The sequence below is a fragment of the Podarcis gaigeae genome (assembly GCF_964106915.1).
Source record: "Podarcis gaigeae genome assembly, chromosome: 5".
Lineage (NCBI taxonomy): Eukaryota > Metazoa > Chordata > Lepidosauria > Squamata > Lacertidae > Podarcis > Podarcis gaigeae.
The window spans coordinates 101152520-101171514 of NC_139681.1; the positions used below are offsets into that span (position 1 = coordinate 101152520).

General features: G+C 57.9%; 2 protein-coding genes across 10 annotated transcripts in view; both read right to left on the minus strand.

The window, feature by feature from the left end:
- Nucleotides 1-6958: 6958 nt before the first annotated feature.
- XXYLT1 (xyloside xylosyltransferase 1) lies at nt 6959-10228 on the minus strand. The gene is made up of 4 exons (XM_083739844.1): nt 9767-10228; nt 9534-9681; nt 8861-8993; nt 6959-8073 (listed from the first exon to the last, which is right to left on the minus strand). Exons 1-4 carry the CDS (start codon nt 10214-10216, stop codon nt 7677-7679), a joined length of 1128 nt encoding a protein of 375 aa, XP_083595970.1. The 5' UTR covers nt 10217-10228; the 3' UTR covers nt 6959-7676.
- A 2169-nt stretch (nt 10229-12397) lies between these two features.
- The window catches only part of ACAP2 (ArfGAP with coiled-coil, ankyrin repeat and PH domains 2), a 31343-nt gene continuing 24745 nt past the window's right edge, over nt 12398-18995 (minus strand). For all 9 annotated transcript variants that reach the window (XM_083739393.1, XM_083739396.1, XM_083739391.1 and 6 more), the window contains 5 exons: nt 16535-16722; nt 16317-16426; nt 15643-15753; nt 15344-15405; nt 12398-12598 (listed from right to left, as the gene is read on the minus strand). In XM_083739393.1, the coding sequence (XP_083595519.1) occupies nt 12495-12598; nt 15344-15405; nt 15643-15753; nt 16317-16426; nt 16535-16722 (575 nt within the window). In that variant the 3' untranslated portion in view covers nt 12398-12494. The remainder of the gene's footprint in view (nt 12599-15343; nt 15406-15642; nt 15754-16316; nt 16427-16534; nt 16723-18995) is intronic.

Consider the following 18995-nt stretch of genomic DNA (forward strand, 5'->3'; position numbering starts at 1 on the left):
TAATATTTCAAGATGGTTGGATAGAAGACAAAGATGGTGGAACAGTGTTCTCGAGGCTACCAGCATGAGCCTGACCAAACTGTGGGAAGCAGTGGAAGACAGAAGTGCCTGGCGTGCTCTGGTCTGTGGGGTCACGAAGAGGCGGACACGACTAAACGACTAAACAACAACAACAATATTTCAAAATTCTGTAAGCCATATGCAGTCCCCAAAACCACCACAATATATCATTAATATGTTAAAACAAAAACACAACCTTAACCCGATGACACAAAAGCAAATCAGTTAGGAATTCAGAGTTTCAGAGTCTCTTCAGGGGCCAGAAATCTCTCACAGGCAGCAGAAATCTATCAGAAATTTGTTATCGGACAGCTGGAGGTTGGAACTTATTTCTTCCAAGGCAAACCAGAAAACAAGTAGTAACGATATTGGTGGGGATGTTGAAATGAACCATTGCTTCTTCCAGTTGTTCTGCCACCCACAAAGAAAGAAAACAAGTCCAAAGGGGGGGGGAGTGAGGGGCAGGAAGGAGCTCTCTGGGGGGGGGGGTGTGGAAGAGAGGGGTCCCATCAGGAGGCTTCCTGGGGGGGGGGGGGCTTCCTGGGAACTAAGACCCCTGGATCCTTTTCTGCCAAGCCAGGCCTCCCCCCCCCCCTGGGTTCACATCCACTTCCTTTGACTTGCATTTGGCTGCTGAAGATCCTGACTCTCTGGTTTGGGGGGGGAGTGAAGAGAGCCCTGCGGCCTCCTCCTTCGTGACTTAGGTAACTGCAATAGTTCTTGCCTCATTCCATGATCCAGGGATTGTCTGTTTTAATAAACTTTATTAAAGGGGTCAGCAAGAAGCTGAACAAATTGATTTTGGAACTTATATAAAACTCAGGTGGGCAGCCATCCCTGCCTGCTCCCCCCCCATGCCATGTTTTGCCTGTTGTTGTTTTCCAACCTTTCCAAAGCATCTTTGACCTCCTTTGTTCCTCTCAAATGGGCAGAAGAAGAGGGCAGTTGGGGGAGTTGGTTTGCAGAAAGTGAGGAGAGGAGAGGGGGCTCCTTTCTCCCCCTGTGAGCTTCTGGTGTGCCCTGAATTGACTGAGCAGCAACTCTAGTTGTGCGTTTCATAGATTGTCCACTTCCTGAGGGGGCTGGACTCTCCTTGCCTGGAGGCCTTTAAACAGAGTTCAGGTGGCCATCAGGGAGTCTTCAGCTCTGGCTCCTGCCTTGCAGGGGGTTGGACTAGATGGCCCTTGGGGGTCCGAACGCTACAATCCTGTGATTCCACGACAGCACCACCCCCTAAAAAGAGCACCTTCTCTGAAGGACCACATTGCCTGGGAAAAGAATATCGGCCAGGGTTGGCAGCAGAAAGCAAACTCATTGTCAAGCAGAGAACTCTACAAGGAACCTTTCCTAAAAATAAACCTGCCCCTTGGGTGAGATCTGGAGGCTGCAATTGAGATGGGAACATAGCAGTCTAGCTGCGCACCCCCCTTGCCTCTCAGGAGCAGCAGCTACAGGCTGAGCAGTGAGCCATCGAGGTTGCAGAGAAGGACTATTGTCCTTCTGGACAGAGCAGAGTGCCATGGCTTTCTCTCAGGCAGCTGCCCTTGGGATTGGGCTCTAGCGGGGAGCAGGGGGAGTCTCGTCCCAGGCCCCTTTGCCCCCCCAACTCCACTCATAAGTCTCACCCCCCCCCATATCAGGACTGCATTAATCTGGGCTCCTTTGCAGGTATGGGTAGGATATAAATGGAATAAATTAGAACAATCTGCATTTCTGCCTGATGTTTTGTCTGTGATGATTTTGGGTGCTTTTTCTTGTTTTCAATCTTCTGTTTATTTTGTTATTTTGTTTTTTGTCCTGCAGGTCATGTCAAGACTATCTGCAGATTTCCTTTGAAAAATATAATGGTGTGAAAATGTGTGTTTAAGAGCAGCAGAGGGACAGGGATTGCTGCTTTACAGGGGGTTGGTCTGGATGGCCCCTGGGGGTCCCCTTCCAACTCTACAATTCGAGGATTGCATGACTGGCAGCGTTTCTTCAGGGCTTCAGACTCAGGAGTCTCTTCTGGCTGTTCCTGGAGATGTGTCAGGGATCAAACCTGGGCCCTTCTGCATGCCAAGCAGGTGTTCTGCCCCTGAGCTCTTTTGCTCACCCTCCCAGGCATGCCACGGGCAGCTGGAAGCACCAAGGAGCCCTCCTGGACCAGGAGGAGCCGAGCCTGTGGAACTCCCTGCTACAGGAGAGTCAGCAGGTGCCTTCTGTGTCCACTTGCTGAAAAACATCTCTCTTCTGCCAGGCCTGTGCAGGAGAGGAAGTCTGCATCCTTCCCCGTGACTAATTGATGCTTGCTTTCAATTCTTTTGCTTTCAACTTGTTTTTAGCTTTTTGTGATTTTAGTGTATAGTTTTATGTTTTGTGTCTATTTCTATGGCACAGCGGCATACAAATAGTTTTGTAAATAAAACAAGCAAGTACCATGGACAGCGTCCCGAGCTCAGCGGCTGCCTGCCGAATGGGGGTCTCCCTGACCAGGAGGAGAAAATTAGGGGGCAGAGCTCAGTTTCAGAGAGCCCTCGGACCTCAACACGCAGCAGGGTCAGGATCCTGCTCTGCCGCAAGCCCGCGCGCCCCTTCGCTGCTGAGTTTCCCTATAGAGTCTATTCCTGCCCTTTGCCACCTGAAGCGCCCTTGGTGGGAAGGCGGCGAGGTGCCCATTTCACAGATCAACCTACGAAACAAGCGTCCTCTGAGTGGCGTCTGTTCTCGCGGCCTGGGAAGGGGGTGCAGGTCGCGATGCCCCCCTGGAAATGGGGCGGGCAGGCAGGCGAGGAAAGCGAAGCTGGCGGACCCGCGCGCGCAGGCCTGAGCTTGCCGCTGCTGCTCCCTCTCGTTCCTCTCCGGGGGTCGCGGGGACTTGCAAAGGCTTTGCATCCCGCCAGGCCAGAGCAGCCGCCTTGGGGCGCCTCACATTCTCTAGCGGGCGGGGGGCTCGGATGCCGCCCGAGCAGCTGCTCCAGCAAAGCTATTTTGAGCGCAGCGGGAAATGTCAAGAGCCAGGCCCCCCGATGGCACCCTGGGGAGCCACGTCAGCGGGACTGGCGGGGAGGGGGCTCTGCCCTTTGCGGGAGGGTGGCGAGGGGAGCTGTGTCTCGCAGCAGCAACAGGCAACCGCCTCCCCCCCCCCCCCCCGCTGCTGTGGGCAGCAGAGGCGGCCAGAGCTTCCTTTCCAGCCGGCAGATTTATCCTGGGCAGGATGAGGCTCATAGAGAGGGATGAAAGGGCAGAGGCAGGCCGAGAAAGGGGGGGCCCCTGGCACCACCCCCCAGCCTGGCTCAGAGGCCTCTGGGGGTCCCGGTGGAGGCCTTGGGCAAGATGCCACCCTGGTGTTTGTGTCGGGGCCCTGAAAGCAGGCAACCTGCGCGCCAGGAACAGCTGGAAAAAAACTGCCCATCTCGCGCACAGCTCCATGGCGCGACCGCAGCTAAGTTGTGCGTCCAGTTCTGGTCGCCTCGCCTCAAAAAGGATGCGGCAGGTTGGGAAACGAGAATGGCAGTCCGAGGGATGGAGGGGTCGGAGCGACTCCCTTCTGAGGAAAGGGCGCAGCCGCAGCGCTCGAGGTGAATAGCCTTGCTCATGGCCCGGAGAAAGCGGACGGAGAAAAGCTTTTCTCTCGCTCCCTCGCAACACCTTAAAGACTAAGTTTGCAGCGAGACCCGTTGCTGCGACAAACGGGGGGACGAAGGGGCTTCTCATATGCCTTGAACGGGGGGGGGGCTCTCTCTCCTCCTCTCTGCCCCATACATTGTGGGGTCGACGTTGGTTCTGCAGAGCCACGGGGGCAGCGCCAGGAGCTGCACCTTGCCAAGGGAGGCCGGAGCCCCACAGGGGAGGGGGGAAATGCGCCCTCCGCTTCCCCATAACGTGTGGCAGAGCCAGACCAGTTATCTCTCTCCCCATCGCGCAAGGCTTTCGTGGGGCTCAGCTCCGCCCCCCGCGACTTCCTGCCGATCTGGAACCTGCAGGAAGAGGAAACCAGGCAGGCGGCTCTGCGGGACCTGGCCGCTCTCCAGAAGCGCCCGGGCTAAAAATATCGCGCAAGTGCAAGCCGGGGAGGGGCGGGTGACAGACAGGCGCGCCCTCCTGGGCGAGCTGTCATTGCAGGACGGGTGCCTTGGCTCCAGCGGCGCAAGCGGGCTGTGCTTGACTCAGTCCCAGCCAGGCAGCCGCACTGACCCCCGCTGCGCCCGAGCTGCCAGCCAAGCACCCAGGGGAAAGACCCCTCCGGATCCTGCCCAGGGCAGCCTTGGCACAGCCTCCCGCGGGCACCTGCCACTTTCCACAACAGAAGCATCTGGCTGGGAATTGGGACGTGGCGGGGCGGGGCGCTGCTCCTCCGCCGGGATGGCGCAGAGATCCTGCGTGCCACTAGCCGCTTGTTCAGTTCCAGTTCAGGGCTGGTCGTCTGTCTTCCTCCGGGGTCTTCTGCTGCTCCGTGGCGGAGAAACGGGCCAAGGGCTTCCCATGTTCTCTGTCGTAGTCCTGAAGCTGCCCTCTTTCCTGCTGTCCTGGTAAAGGGCCTTGGGCTGGACTCGAACTCCCATTCTCCCCGCCCATGAGGCTAGGCTGGCAGCTGGGAGCCAGGAGGGCACCGGGGAGGGGAGGACTCAGTCCCAGGGGGTGTGGAGCTGAAACACCCCGCCCCCTTGCCACCGGTGCAGAACAGCGTCCGGATCCTGCACCCCAACAATATTTTATGTAGGAACCCACTTGCTGCTGGGGTAACCAACGCACCAAGACGGCTCCCTCCAGCGCCAGCCAGCAGGACCAATGGTCAGGCACGAGGGGCGAGACCTGGAGGGCCCTAAAGAAGCATTTTTGCACAGAGCGAGGCAGGGGCTCCTGGAAGACCCGCGTCCTCAGGCAGCACGTCTGGCGAGCCGCTCTCTCGCCTCGTCAGGTCGCCTGCCATGGAGGCTTTAGTTGAGAATCCTGGATGGCGGGGGCTGGACTAGATGATCCTTGGCTTCCCTCCCATTCCACGACTCTGCTTGTTTCGCCCTCATTTGGTCCCTAAAGCCGGCAGAGCGGAGATGGGCGGCCTCCTGCTGCAGCTGCGACGCCAGACCCCGAGGAAGGCTCTCCTCGCCACCAGCGTCAAACTCCCGCTTTGTGTTTGGCCCCGATCCCTGTCCTGCTCAACACCCAGAGGCCGCTTTGGCACCAGCCCAACGCCAGCTAATGGGGGATCCTGCTGCAAGGCTGCAGCCGGCCAGGACGGAGCAGGCTCGCCCGCGCGCCCGGGCTGCTGCTTCAAGTATTCCGCATCGAGGTGCCAATTGCTTTCCCCGACGCTGCCGACGCTGCCTGCAGAGGCGGCTAAAAAGGCGAATTTGCCTCGTGGGTTGTGAGAACGGGAGCAGCGCCCTCTGGAGGAGGTTCTGAGAAGGGCAAAGCAAAGGACCCAGGGATGGAGAGACGTCCCTCGACCTAGAGGAAAGGGTCCGGATTCAGCTTGGGGGCTTTTTAGGTTTAGAGTAAAGGAGAGGAAGAGGCAAGGGGAAAGGAGGATGTGAAATTATGCCTGGCATGTAGAAAGCGGAGGGAGAAAAGTTTTCTCCTGCTCTCTTATGACACCAAAATCCATGGACATCCAAGTGAGTGGAAGCTGTTTTCGATTTCTTTTAATGCTGTTCACCTGCTCTGGGACCTTTGTGTGAAGGGCTAAATAAGTAAATAACAGCCGAATCCTGGAAGATTCAGAACAGAAAGGAAGCTCTCCTTTGCAGAGTTAACTTGTGGGACTCACACCCCCAGGAAGCCCTGATCCATGGCTACCAACCTAGAAGGCTTTAAAAGAGGATCAGAAAAATTCATGGAGAGGAGGGCTATTGATGGCTCCTAGAAGGACGAAGGCTCTGCTTCTGACTGCACAGCAGGGGCACCAGTGCTTCTACCAGTTGCTGGAAACCACGGAAAGAAACACTTTTCTTCACCTACTTTCTCTATGCCAGGCAACCTGTGTCACGCTTTTATCATGTCTCCTTTTACTCACCTTTTCTCTAAAGAGTCCCAAATTTTTCAACCTTTCCCCATGGGGGCAAAGGACGGTCACTCTGTTCCCTTGGTCATTTCTGTTGCTTTTTTCTGAACTTTTTCCTGCTCCACGATATCCTTTTTGAGGTGAGGCGACCAGAACTGGACACAGGATTCCAAATGCAGACACACCACTGATTTGTAAATAGCATGTCAGTAGTTTTGTTTTCAATTCCTTTCCTGATGATCCCTAGTGTGGAATTTGCCTTTTTCACGGCTGTCACACATGGGCCCAACATCTCTATTGTTCTCTCTCTGCTCCAACCCAGAGGACCCACTCCTGGTCTTCACCACGAGTTCAGGCCCCACAAGTGTGTACGTGAAATCAACATTTTCTGTGGGAACCTGCAACACTTTACGCTCGTTTCCACTGAATTGCACTTGCCATGTTGCAGCCCCCTCACTACGCCTGGAGAGATCCTTTTGGAGCTCTTCACAATCTCTTTTTGTTTTAACCACCCTGATCAATTTAGTGTCACCAGCAAACCTGGCCCCCTCCCTGCTCTAGTCCAGTGTTTCCCAAACTTGGGTCTCCAGCTGTTTTCAGGCTACCATTCCCATAACCCCTGTCCACTGGTCCTGCAAGCTGGGGATGATGGGAGCTGTAGTCCAAAAACAGCAGGAAACCCAAGTATGGACAAGATCCTTTATGAACAAGTTTAAGAAGCGCAGGCCCCAATCCTGTTCCTTGGGGGACTTTGCGTTCTACTTCCCTCTGTTTGCACAGCTTTCCATTCCTGATCCAAGAGGCCTGGAAGCCACGTCAGGTGGCAGCTGGTCTGACTTCCAGCAAGCCATTTCGCTTCCCGGCTGCAGACCCCTCTCCTTCCACCCCACTTTCCCCAGAGGTGAGAGACATGCTGGGCCTGTTGGAATGCATTTTATTCTGCTCCTGCAGAAGGGACAAAAGACTCCCGGCACCCTCTCCTTCTCCCTCAGGTCTCACCCCCTGCCCCACTGCCTGACAGCAGAAGAAGAACCACCACACCATCACCCCCTGGACAAGGCCTCCCAGCCCCACAGTCTCCCCTCGGCCCAAAGGGCAGCAGGGCCTTTTCACCACCGCCCAAAAGGATGTTGGTGAGGAAGGCCGGGGCTGAGCGCTCTAGTGGAACTGGGGGCCAATGGATCGCTGCAGAATCCAGGCTTGGTCCACAAGAAGCTGTTCTTGGTCCAGGGGCCACGATCCTGCTGCCTTGCTGGGCACGTGTGCTGCAGCCAAGATCGGAACGTGGATGGCCGCACTCTGCAGTCAAGGGGGAAACGTTCACAGTCCCCCAGGGAGCTGCCAGGGAAATGTCCAGCAGGAGGTCTCAGCCCCAGAGAGGCCTTGGGCTCGCCTCCCTCTCCCTGCAGTGTCTGGGTCCCAAAACAACAATCGCTGGCTGGTGGCAGAAGGCATTCAGCTCCGCATCCTTCCTGCAAGGCCCATGAGGATTCCTCCCAGGTAGACCCCAGTTGTGCGCAAGGGAAAGGGAGCAACCTCCCCTTGATGGACCCCCCCCCCCAAAGAGACATGGCGAGAGCCCTGCAGTGACCACAGCACAGCTGCCGCCCCCAAGCTCCCCCTGGCCAGCCAGGGGCTATTCCTGGGGGATGGGCGTGTTGCAGTTGCCGTGGTAGATCCGGACGTGGCCGTCGCAGCGGAAGTAGTGGTCAAAGACGTCGCGGTAGCCGTGCTCACGCCACCAGGAGCAGAGCTGCCGGTTCCAGGTGCAGTCGAGGACGTGGAAGAGCTCCGGGTGAGCCATGCCCACCAGCGTGAAGAAGTCCTGGTCGCCCAGGTGGCCCCGGAAGTGGAACTGGTCCGCCAGGCGCTGGGCGGCGCCCGGCTCCAGCAGGCGGTTGTAGAGCTCCGAGTGGCGCATGGCCTCCAGGTTCAGGAGGAGGACCCCGCTGTTGAAGCCGGGGAGGCCGTCCGGCGGGGGCTCCCCCACCTTGGTCCCCGGGTGCTCCTGGCGGTACTGCCAGAAGAGGTGCCTGCACAAGAGGAAAGGCAAGTCAGAGCCCTGCAGGATTAGGCCAGGGGCCCGTCCACTCCAGCATCCTGTTCTGCTTCTATTAGAAAACTCGCAATCAGGATCCGAACCCAAGAGCAGCTCTGCCCTCCTGCCGTTTCTGCAGCTGGGATTCAGAAGCATTGCTGCCTCTGACTGTGAAGGGCAGAGCGGAGGCTGTGGGGCCGGAGTCATGGACAGACCTGAATGTGTCTAGTTCTCCTTTGCAGGGACAGCCGAGGCGGCCAGAGTCCTCCTGTCTCTTCCAAACAAAGTCAGGAAGGAAAGTCGGGGGGGGGGGGGATGAGCACGACCAGCCCCATCCCAGGCCCCTGCTGGCAAGAGCTGCGTACAAACAGCTGGCAAGAGCAAAGGAAGGAAACATCTGGAGAGGAGCCCCACTCCCCAGCCAGCAGAGGAGATGGGAGGGCGGAGCTGACCCCCTTCCTCCCAGGCTCCAGGTGACAGCAGCAGTGCCCCCCCAGGCCTGCCCCCCTTGCTACATGTGTCCCTTGTCCTACCAGGTGTTTGTAAGCAGCAAATTGACAACCGCCCCCCACCCAAAAAGTGAGCTCCTGTTGAGTTTCACACTGTGGGCCCCCAATCTCCACCCCAAGAGCACACTTTCCCCACAGATTTTCTGGCCTGAGCGTGGGGGGGGGGGGATTCTGGGAAGCCACCTCTGAGCACCCCCTTGTGCCCATGTGCAGCTTCTGCTAGGATCCCAAGTAACCCCCCCCCCCTCCGGAGCACCCACTGCTGGCACCTACCGATAGACGGGCTGCATCTCGTGGACGATGCCAATCACGGCCCCTTCCGGGAAGTTGTCAAACTCTTCAAAGAGTTCCCGGATGTTGGTCCTGTACTCCACATCAAGGTCCACCTGGATGATCCGCGAAATCTCTGTGGGGGAGGGGCAACGAGGGGCCTCTGAAGCACCTTCCCTGCTGGTCCTCCCCAGGCACAGCTTCCACCCCCCCCCAGGCTTCATTCAGCCCCCACCCAGAGGAAGAGGCCAGGGACCAATATCATACCTGGCAGTCAGATAGGGGGCAGGGGTGGGTCACGGGGGCTCAGTAACTGTATATTGCACCTTCTCCCCTCTCCCTGCTGCACTGAGATGAAAGGGGGGGCAGTCTTTGTGGTGCATTCTGGGACTGGGTTTTCTGCTGCCTGTGGTAGGGGGGAGGCAACATGGAACACTTTCCTTGTTAGGTGAAAGACACAGAGAGAGGCGCATTGTATGCCACCCCTCCCCCTCCTCTGGCAGCGGCTGTGGGCACAGCCAGGCCAGGCTACTCAGTCCGACTTTGGCCATCTCCCCTGGCGCTGCCACCCTGGCCGAGCTCACCCCCTGGACCCCAAGCGCCAGGCATGCGGAAGCGCCAAAGATGCCAGGGAGGCGCAGGGAGGGGGGGTGCTGCCGCCCACCTGCCTGCTGACCTTTGGGCAGGACGCGGTGCATGGCCAGCGAGAGGAAGAAGAGGGCGTCGCCATAGTAGGTTCCGGCGCCGGCGCTGAAGAGCTTCTGCATGGCCTCGACCAGGGGAAGCAGCTTCTGGGCCACCACGTCCACGTCGTGGAAGACCACCTGCGGGAAGCGGGAGAAGCAGCGTCACGGGGAGGGACGCGCGTCGGGGAAAGCCCCGGCCGGGAGCCAAGGGACTTGGGCGCACCTTGTGCTGGAACTGGGCGCTGCGCAGCGCCTCGCGGAGGACGGCCTTCCCGACGGGGCGGCTGGGCGCGTCGCTGAGCAGGTGCAGCACGAGGGCCTGGCGCGGGCCCAGCTTGGCGAAGCGCGCCAGCGAGCGCAGCGCCGCCTCGGCCTTGGATCGCAGCGCCGCCTTGCGCTCCGCCTTGGCCAGCAGCAGCAGCACGTGCAGCTCGGCCTCGCCCGCCGCCCCCGCCGCCCCCGCCGCGGCCAGCAGCTCCTCGCCCGCCTTGGCCTTGCTCTCCCCCACCGAGGCGGAGGCGGGCGGCGGCGGCGGGGGCGCGCGGGGCTCCGGCGAGGCGGGCGAGCGCGCGTAGTAGAGGGCGCACAGCACGGCCAGCGCCGCCGCCGCCGCCAGCGCGCACGGAGGGGGCCGCAGCAGCAGCGACGCCGGAGACCCGGCCAGACGCGCCATGCTCGGCGGCGGCGGCGGCGGAAGAGGCGGAGGAGGAGGACCAGAAGAGGCGGACCCGGCAGCGCAGCAGGAGGCGGCAGAGGGGCTCCCGGCGGAAAAGCCGCGGAGATGAGCGGGGAAACACCCAGGGCGGACCAAAGACAGGACTTCTTCTCCGAAGGGTCCCCACGCAGATTTAACACCCCCGGGATGCCTTTAAAAGAGGACCGGGAGAATTAATGGAGGGAGGGAAGGAGGGCTGCTAGCTGCTCTTGCGCTCGCATCCAGCTGTGCCACCGCTGCGAGAGCAGGATGCGGGGCGGGGGGGGGGGGGGGGCTTGGCCCGATCCAACAGACACTATCTCTCCTCGTTTACCCCGGGGGAAGGTGAGCCTGGGCTGCCTCGGTCCAGTTGCCGAGCGGGAGGCCCTCTGCCTCCTGGAGAGCTCTGGCCCGGGGGCCTCTGCCAAGCGAAGAAGGGCCCCCCTGTAGCCCGAGCCAGCCTCCGGTGGAAGGAGACAAGGCGGCAACGAGCAGGAGCCGCGGCCACTGCAGGGCCCCCTTCGCCGGGGGGGGGGGGGGAGGCAGCCCGTCAGGCCCCGAGATGCTCTGCCGGGAGGGTGTGGGGGCAACAGCCCAGAGGCAAAACAGGAGGTTCTGGGCGGCTGCTGTGGAGCCCCTGCCTCTACATCACGGATACCTGAGAAGCCCACAGACGGGACCCGGTTGGCACAAGAGCATTCTCCTCTCCTAGCCTCGCTCTCCATGAATTTGTCCTCTTTTAAAGTCACCCAATGGTGGCCCTCACTGCCTCCTAGGGAGGGAGTTCCAGAATTTAACTCTATGCTGTGTGAAGGACTGTCTGTTCTCTGTCCTGAATCTTCCAATATTCAGGTTCATTGGATGTCCAAATCTCTTTCCACTTTCTCTTAAAAAACTTCCGGACACTGCAACACTTCTCCATGGGGTGTGGGTTCCACCCCCTTGATGATTTTGGTTACTCTTTTCTGAACCTTTTCCAACTCTACAATATCCTTTTTCAGGTGAGGCAACCAGAACCGTACCTGGCATCTCAAACGTGGCCACACCATAATTTGTATAACAATAGCATTATGAGATGGGCAGTTTTGAGATCCTTTCCTAATGATCGCTAGCACGGAATTTGCCTGTTTCACAGCCACTGCACAGGGGGTCGGGATCTTCATGGCACTGTCCACTGTGGTCCTGAGGTCTCGTTCCTGGTCAGTCACTGCCAGTTCAGACTCCAAGAGCATGTATGTGATTTTTTGTGTGTCCTGACATGCATCGCTTTACACTTGTTTTCACTGAATTGCACTTGCCATGTTGCAGCCCCTTCGCTACGTTTGGAGAAGTCCTTTCGGAGCTCTTCACAATATCTTTTTCAACCACCCTGAACAATTTAGCATCACCAGCAAACTTGGCCCCCTCCTGCTCACCCCTGACTCTAGATCCTTTTGGAACCATTTAGAAAGCACAGGTCCTAATCCCGATCCTCCACTTTCTCCATTTGGAGAATTCCCCATATTCTTTCTCTTCTTGCAAAACCAGTTCCTGACCCATAACAGGACCTTTCCTCTTTGTAAGCTCAGCTTTGTCAAAAGCTGGGTTTTTTAAAAAAATAAAATCTTTACTAATATATTCCACCAGTTTTCCCAGGGCAGGCATTTTTAAAAGTGGTTGTTAGAACATGCTGGGGGCAGATTGAGCCCAGTGACTTGGCCAGAGTCTCCACCATTCCAATGTTGAGGTACCACGGTCAGTAGTTGCAAGCCTTAGATGGTCCCACAAGCTGCTCTTGGCTGGGAAATGCTGCCCCCTAGAGGGAGGCTACAAGGGCAGTTTGAGGACACAGATGATTGGGGGGGGGGGGGGAGAAAGTTACCATCAGGGAAGATACAAGAGAAAACTGCTTTGCAGTTTCATTTCAGCCAAGTGATACATAAATCTTGTGAAGGACATAAATAAGACAAGCTCTTCCCTGCTGTCTGCAAGCAGCCCCACCCAAGGAGGGAAGGCAGCTCAAAAAGGGGTGGGGTGGGGGAGATCCAGGTGGGAAGAGATTCCTGCAGACCGCCCCCCCCCCCCGCTCAGCATATCTACACGCAGCTTCCCTTCCTCCCCAGCCACTCTGGTTGCATTTTCCCGGTGACACAACTGCTAACAAACTGCAAACAGCATCTATTACTCAAAGCAGTGTTTATGTATAAAAAGGAGGGGTGAGCTTTCAAGGAGGAGACAGGGGGGGGGTAGTCTTGGTCTCCCCCCAGCCCCGGAGCCTTCAGGGCTTCTGCACATCTGACGGATGAAAGCGGTTTAGCTTCTCCGGGTTATTGGACGCCATTTGTGAGAAGTCTCGAAAGATGTCCTGGTAGGTTTCGTCTCCTGCAAGAGGAAGAGGGAGGGGAAATGGCATTGGAGAATTGCGCTTTCAGTGAACGGGGCGGCAGAGCAGCCCAGCCACCTGCTGCCCCTCCCAAGAAAAGCATCCCGGTGGCTGAGCATCCAAGGCATCAGCTGGGTAGCATTCCCACCGGGAGCATCTCCTACTACTCCAACACCCCAAAAAACCAGCATCCTGCTGCTTGCCTAAAACTTGCACTGCAAACTTCATTTGCAAAGTGGTTCCCCCAAGTGGGCTCAGGCGCTGAGGCCTCCCCCGTCCCCTCCAGAGCCTCACCACTTGAGGGTGCTTTTAGTTAGGACTCTGGTCCTCCCAGACCATAATACTCCAGCCCAGAAGGGCTTCCGCAAGTCTTCAGAAACCCTGCCCGGCTGTGACTCCCAATGTGCTCAAGGTGGCAAAGCAATGCCCGTCCCACAAGGGGGTTCATGGGTCCCGTTTCTCCACCAAGAAAAGCCGCCCTGCATCTGCTCCCAAGCCCTGGAAAAGCAACTGAGAAACAGACTCTACCTGAGGAGAGAACCTCAAAGGCAGCCAGAGAGAGGAAGCTCAATGTTAGAGAAACAAAAGATGCTGGAAGGAAGGAAGGAAGGAAGGAAGGAAGGAAGGAGAAAAAAGCAGCTTCCCACAACCCCAGGCAAGAGGAGCACTCCCAAATTGACCCCAAGCGCTGAGCAAGGGAATGGGGAGTGGAGGTGGCGCCAGGAGCAGGAGCCAGGGAAGACCTGGGATTCTTGTGCGTGGGGTGGAGCAGTCTCTTCTGGCCGCCTGGCTTTGGCGGGGAGGGCCCAGCCCTTTCTCCTTCCTGGCCTGCCCTGAAATTGCCTTGACTGCCACTGGGGCCAGAGCAGGCTGGCAGTACATTCAAGTCGGCCCCAGGAGAGTCGGGGGGGGGGGGGGCAGGCACAAGCCAGGGGGGGCCAGGAGGGCCGGCAGCGGCTTCTCTGGGGACTGGGCACCCCCTTTGCCAGTTTCCCCCAAGGAAAACAGGAGCTGCTGTGGGCATTTGTGCTACGTGGTCTGAAGTGGGCCTGGGGAAAGACCTCCCAGGGGCCCAGGCCTCATTGGCAAGACTTGCCCCACCAAAGGCACCCCTGGGTGCTCTTTGGTAACATTCAAGGCGCAGCGTCTCTGAGACAGACAGTGCTGCTGCTCCTGGATGGGTAAAGCTACGCTGCCCAGCAGAAGCTGTTTCGGGGGACATTCTCTTTGGGTTCAGGTTTTGGCCACTCGAGAAACAGAAACTCCCGTATGAACACAGAGGAAACATAAAGTGCCCTTGAATTTCACACTGTGCTGCATTCGAGGATCAGTAGCCAGACACATTCAAAGGACCTGTGTGCATTAATAGTGCAAAATGACTCGCCGCTCTCCAGCCCTGACTCTCCAAACCCAACTGAAAAGGCACCAACCGGGGAGAGAAGCGGGTGCTGGAGGCTCCCAGGGGCGGAGGATGGGGAGTGCAGTGGGGGAGGACGCCCCAGGTGTCTTCGCTAAGGGGGGTGACATTTGGCAGTCGTAGGCGGGCGGTGCGCTGAATGTCCGCCATTGGCGGCTCGCTCCGCCCCCAGCTGCAATGTGTGCTCGTCACTTTATGCACCGAAGCGGCTACCTGGGAGGGCACCCTCTGTGCCAACCCCCCCCCCCCAGGGACTATGGATCTGCCAGCGAGGCTTGTCCAGGAGGGAAGAGTTAGACGGGGGCACCAGCACTTGCCAGGCAGGGAAGGAGTCCCCGGGGAGGGCAGCAGGAGGACAGCTGCCAGAGCCCCCTCTTCAGGGAGGAGGGCAGAGCCAGGACTCAGCCAGGGCAGGGGGCTTGGACGGCCAGGCTGGCCTCCAGCTGTGTTTCTGGGCAGCCCAGCCCCGCACTCTTGCAGTGGCCACCGAGAGAAGAGGGCCTCTGGTGGGGAACTCCATTTCTGCCCTCCTGGGCTACTTGTTATCATCTACCTTTGCAAGAGGGAAGGGAAACCCAGCTTCTCCTGCTCCTGCCAGGCCCTGGAAGGGCAGCTCTGAGCTCCCTGAGCAACTGAAGCCCTCCCTTGCTTTTGATTGTCAGCTCCTCACCCACGAGGCGACCCAAATGCTCAGGGCAGCCAGCAAAAGCAGCGCAAGGGAGGCAGAGGCAGGCGGACTTGGAGGCAGAATTAGACAGGGACGGAATTTGACTTTTCTTGGCCCAGGTTCCTGGAATGCTCTGAGCTGATTCCTCCTGGCAACGGGCCTGATCCTGCCCAGGCTGCTGCCATCTCTCCACCCTCCCCCAATTCTCTGAAGAGCACATACAGTAGCCAATGCCCCCCCATGAAATATACTTGCTGGACGGGGCTTTCACAGCCCATCCCCTCAACTCTCCGGTGTGATTATGAAGCAGGGGAAGGCTGGCTTGGCAGTGTGGCCAAACCGTGCCCCCCCCCCCGCAATTCTCTGGACTGGGCTGTGCCAAAAGGGGCTGTGTGGGCCTTGGCGCCCCGTGGGGGAGGGAAGCGGAGAAGCGGCTGCTGGAGCAGGAGGCGGCTGCCCGCTCAGGGTCTCTCCTGGGGAGAGAGGCAGGGGCCGTTCCCGGCTCTGCTCTGGGTGCAGCAGAGTGCCGGGGGGGGGGGGCAGGTAACCCCTCCCACCAGACCAGCAAGGGCTCCGCTCAGGCCTCGTCCAGCTGCAGGCTAATGAACTCCTGGATGCACTTCCGGTATTGCATCTCAGTGGGGTTACTGGAAGGTTGACCTGGCTGGCCGTAGAGTCCCTCAGATTCCCGCATCTCCTCGTTCATCCTGGCTAAGCGCAGCCTGTGGGGAGGAGAGGGAAGAGGGCACAGGGTGAGGTGGGGCGGAACCTGAAGTGGGTGCTCTTGCAGCACCCACCACCCGCCCGGGAGGCAGCCCCTCTGAGCTCTTCCATCCCCACTCTGACCCCCCCCCCCGGCCACTGTGCCCCACTCTGAGCTGACAGGCTTTGTGGTCTGACAGAGCAGCTCTGCCCTGGGGTGCCAGCTGGGGGGGGGGGAGGGGCCCAGCCTTACTCACAGCGTCACTATATCCGCGTTGGCAGCTTCAATGGCCACACTCAGGGGGTCCTTCCCTTCCTCGTCCGTGGCATGTTGGTTGGCGCCCCGTTTCAGGAACAAACACACCTGCCTGCAAAGAAGAGGAGGAAGAGGAGTTTGGATTTGATATCCCGCTTTATCACTACCCGAAGGAGTCTCCAAGCAGCGCACAATCTCCTTTCCCTCCCTCCCTCTGTGAGGTGAGTGGGGCTGAGAGACTTCAGAGAAGTGGGACTGGCCCAAGGTCACCCGGCAGCTGCATGCCTGCCATCTCTTCTCCCACAAAGCAGGATCCCGCCTTGCTCTCCTCCAGGCCCGGCCATCCCCCCTTACTCTGCTAATTCATTAATTGTCATTGTTCATTAAATTTCTACGCTGCCCTTCATCCAAGGATCACTGGGCAGTTTACAATATAAAGACACAACATAGTAACAAAGAAACAAAAAATACGGCCTCTCCCTCAGTTTAAAATGCAGATTGTTTAATTAGCCAAAGGCTTGGGAGAAAAAGAGATGCAGCGAAGGGGGAGAGCATCCCACAAACGGATGGGGGGCCACCACAGAAAAGGCCCCTTCCCAATGAGCACCATGCAGAGGCTCCTCAAGGCCCTTCCTCCCCACCCCCACCAAGAAGGGCAACGAGAAGCACACCTACCCGGTGTGCCCCAAGATGGTGGCATGGTGGAGGGGGCCCCTGCCCTTGGCGTCCCGGAGGTTCACGTTGGCCCCGTTCTGGAGCAGGAATTCACAAGTGACCAAGGAGCCCTGCGGAGAAGACCACAGCTGAGCTGGGAGCCCAAAGAAGGCCTCAGACCCGCCCCCTGGCTCTCCACCTCCGCCTGGCACTGTGGGGCCGGAGAAAGCAAGGCTCACCCCCAGGACGGCCTGGATCAGTGGCGTGGACCTGCCCTCTGCTGCATTGACCCAGTTGACGTCCGCCCCGTGCGCCAGCGCCTCGGCCATGCCAGGAAGGCTCTTCTGGAAGGAGGCCAAGTACAGCTGCAGCCCCGGAACATCTGGCCGGGCGTCTCGGGAAGCAGCAGCCTCAGGCCTTTCAGCCTCTGGAAAGGGAGGGGGGAGAAGGAGGCGTGACTCCCCAAACACCCTTCAGAGAGAGAGGAGATCCGGTGGACTTTCAAAAGGCTTTGGACAAAGCACCCCAGACTCCCGAGGAAGCTTAGAAGACGAGGAAGAAGAGGAGAGGTCCTCTCGTGGCTTGAGTTTCAGGAAGCAGAGAGTAGGAATCCAAAGGGAGAAAGTGGAGTCCCCCAAGGATCGGGACTGGGACCTGGGCTTATTCTAAATTGTTCATAAAGGATCTAGTGAGAGGGGTAAGCAGGCAGGGGGCCAGGTTTGCTGGTGACGCTAAATTGTTCAGGGCGGTTGAAACAGAGAGATTGTGAAGGGCTCCAAAAGGGCAAACAGAAGGGCACAAAATAGGCAAATAACGTCAGTTCTCCTGCATAACATGTTCTCCTGCAATGATTTTGCAAAGTTTTTTGCAGATAAAATCGCTCAGATTCGGGAAGAAGTAGACTCCACCGTGGGAGCGGGGCCAGGGCGGGAGAGTGCTAGAGTCCTGTCTAGTCAAGTTGCGTGGGATCAATTCCAATGTGTTACCTCCGAGGATGTGGACAGGCTGCTTGGACGAGTGAAGCCAACCACCTGTCTCCTGGATCCTTGCCCATCCTGGCTAATAAAAGCAAGCCGGGAAGGGCTGGGCGATGGGCTCTGCAGGGTGGTGAATGCTTCCCTCTGTGAGGGAGCCTTCCCAGACCCGCTGAAAGAGGCGGTTATTAAACCGCTTCTTAAAAAACCATTTTTAGATGCGGCCACGATGGCCAATTATCGCCCAGTCTCAAACCTTCCATTCTTGGGCAAGGTGATTGAGCGAGTGGTTGCTGAACAACTCCAGGCACGCCTGGAAAAAGCGGACCATTTGGATCCCTTCCAACCGGGATTCAGGCCTCATCATGGGACTGAAACTGCCTTGGTCGCACTGGTTGATGATCTCCGGCGGGCTAGGGACAAAGGTGAAAGCTGTTTCCTAGTTCTGCTGGATCTCTCAGCGGCCTTTGATACAATCGACCATAACATCCTTCTGGACCGTCTTGAGGGGCTGGGAGCTGGGGGCACTGTCATACAGTGGTTCCGCTCCTTCCTCCTGGGCCGTGTTCAGAAAGTGGTGGTGGGGGATGAGTGTTCAGACCCCTGGGCTCTCACTTGTGGGGTGCCTCAGGGTTCTGTCCTCTCCCCCATGCTTTTCAACATCTACATGCAGCCACTGGGAGAGATCATCAGGAGGTTTGGGCTGGGTGTTCATCAGTATGCAGATGATACCCAGCTCTACCTCTCTTTTAAATCAGAACCAGTGAAGGCGGTGAAGGTCCTGTGTGAGTGTCTGGAAGCGGTTGGAGGATGGATGGCGGCTAACAGATTGAGGTTGAATCCTGACAAGACAGAAGTACTGTTTTGGGGGGACAGGAGGCGGGCAGGTGTGGAGGATTCCCTGGTCCTGAATGGGGTAACTGTGCCCCTGAAGGACCAGGTGCGCAGCCTGGGAGTCATTTTGGACTCACAGCTGTCCATGGAGGCACAGGTCAAATCTCTATCCAGGGCAGCTGTGTACCAGCTCCATCTGGTACGCAGGCTGAGACCCTACCTGCCCGCGGACTGTCTCGCCAGAGTGGTACATGCTCTGGTTATCTCCCGCTTGGACTACTGCAATGCGCTCTACGTGGGGCTACCTTTGAAGGTGACCCGGAAACTACAACTAATCCAGAATGCGGCAGCTAGACTGGTGACTGGGAGCGGCCGCCGAGACCATATAACACCGGTCTTGAAAGACCTACATTGGCTCCCAGTACGTTTCCGAGCACAATTCAAAGTGTTGGTGCTGACCTTTAAAGCCCTAAACGGCCTCAGTCCAGTATATCTGAAGGAGCGTCTCCTCCCCCCATCGTTCTGCCCGGACACTGAGGTCCAGCTCCGAGGGCCTTCTGGCGGTTCCCTCACTGCGAGAGTCCAGGTTACAGGGAACCAGGCAGAGGGCCTTCTCGGTAGTGGCGCCCGCCCTGTGGAACGCCCTCCCATCAGATGTCAAAGTGATAAACATCTACCTGACATTCAGAAGACATCTGAAGGCAGCCCTGTTCAGGGAAGTTTTTAATATGTGACATTTCAGTGTATCTTTTATCTTTGTTGGAAGCCGCCCAGAGTGGCTGGGGAAACCCAACCAGATGGGCGGGGTACAAATAATAAATTATTATTATTATTATTATAGTTCCCCATGCTCCTTTGATCCTGGCATTGCAGGGGGTTGGACTGGGTGACC

What these genes read in the sequence shown, in the direction of transcription:
- XXYLT1 (XM_083739844.1), bottom strand. Translation starts at nt 10,216, where the DNA reads ATGGCGCGTCTGGCCGGGTCTCCGGCGTCGCTGCTGCTGCGGCCCCCT. An exon ending in GCGCCCAGTTCCAGCACAAG is followed by an intron (nt 9,682 to 9,766) that starts GTGCGCCCAAGT and finishes CGCTTCCCGCAG; the next exon opens with GTGGTCTTCCACGACGTGGA. An exon ending in GCACCGCGTCCTGCCCAAAG is followed by an intron (nt 8,994 to 9,533) that starts GTCAGCAGGCAG and finishes CCTCCCCCACAG; the next exon opens with AGATTTCGCGGATCATCCAG.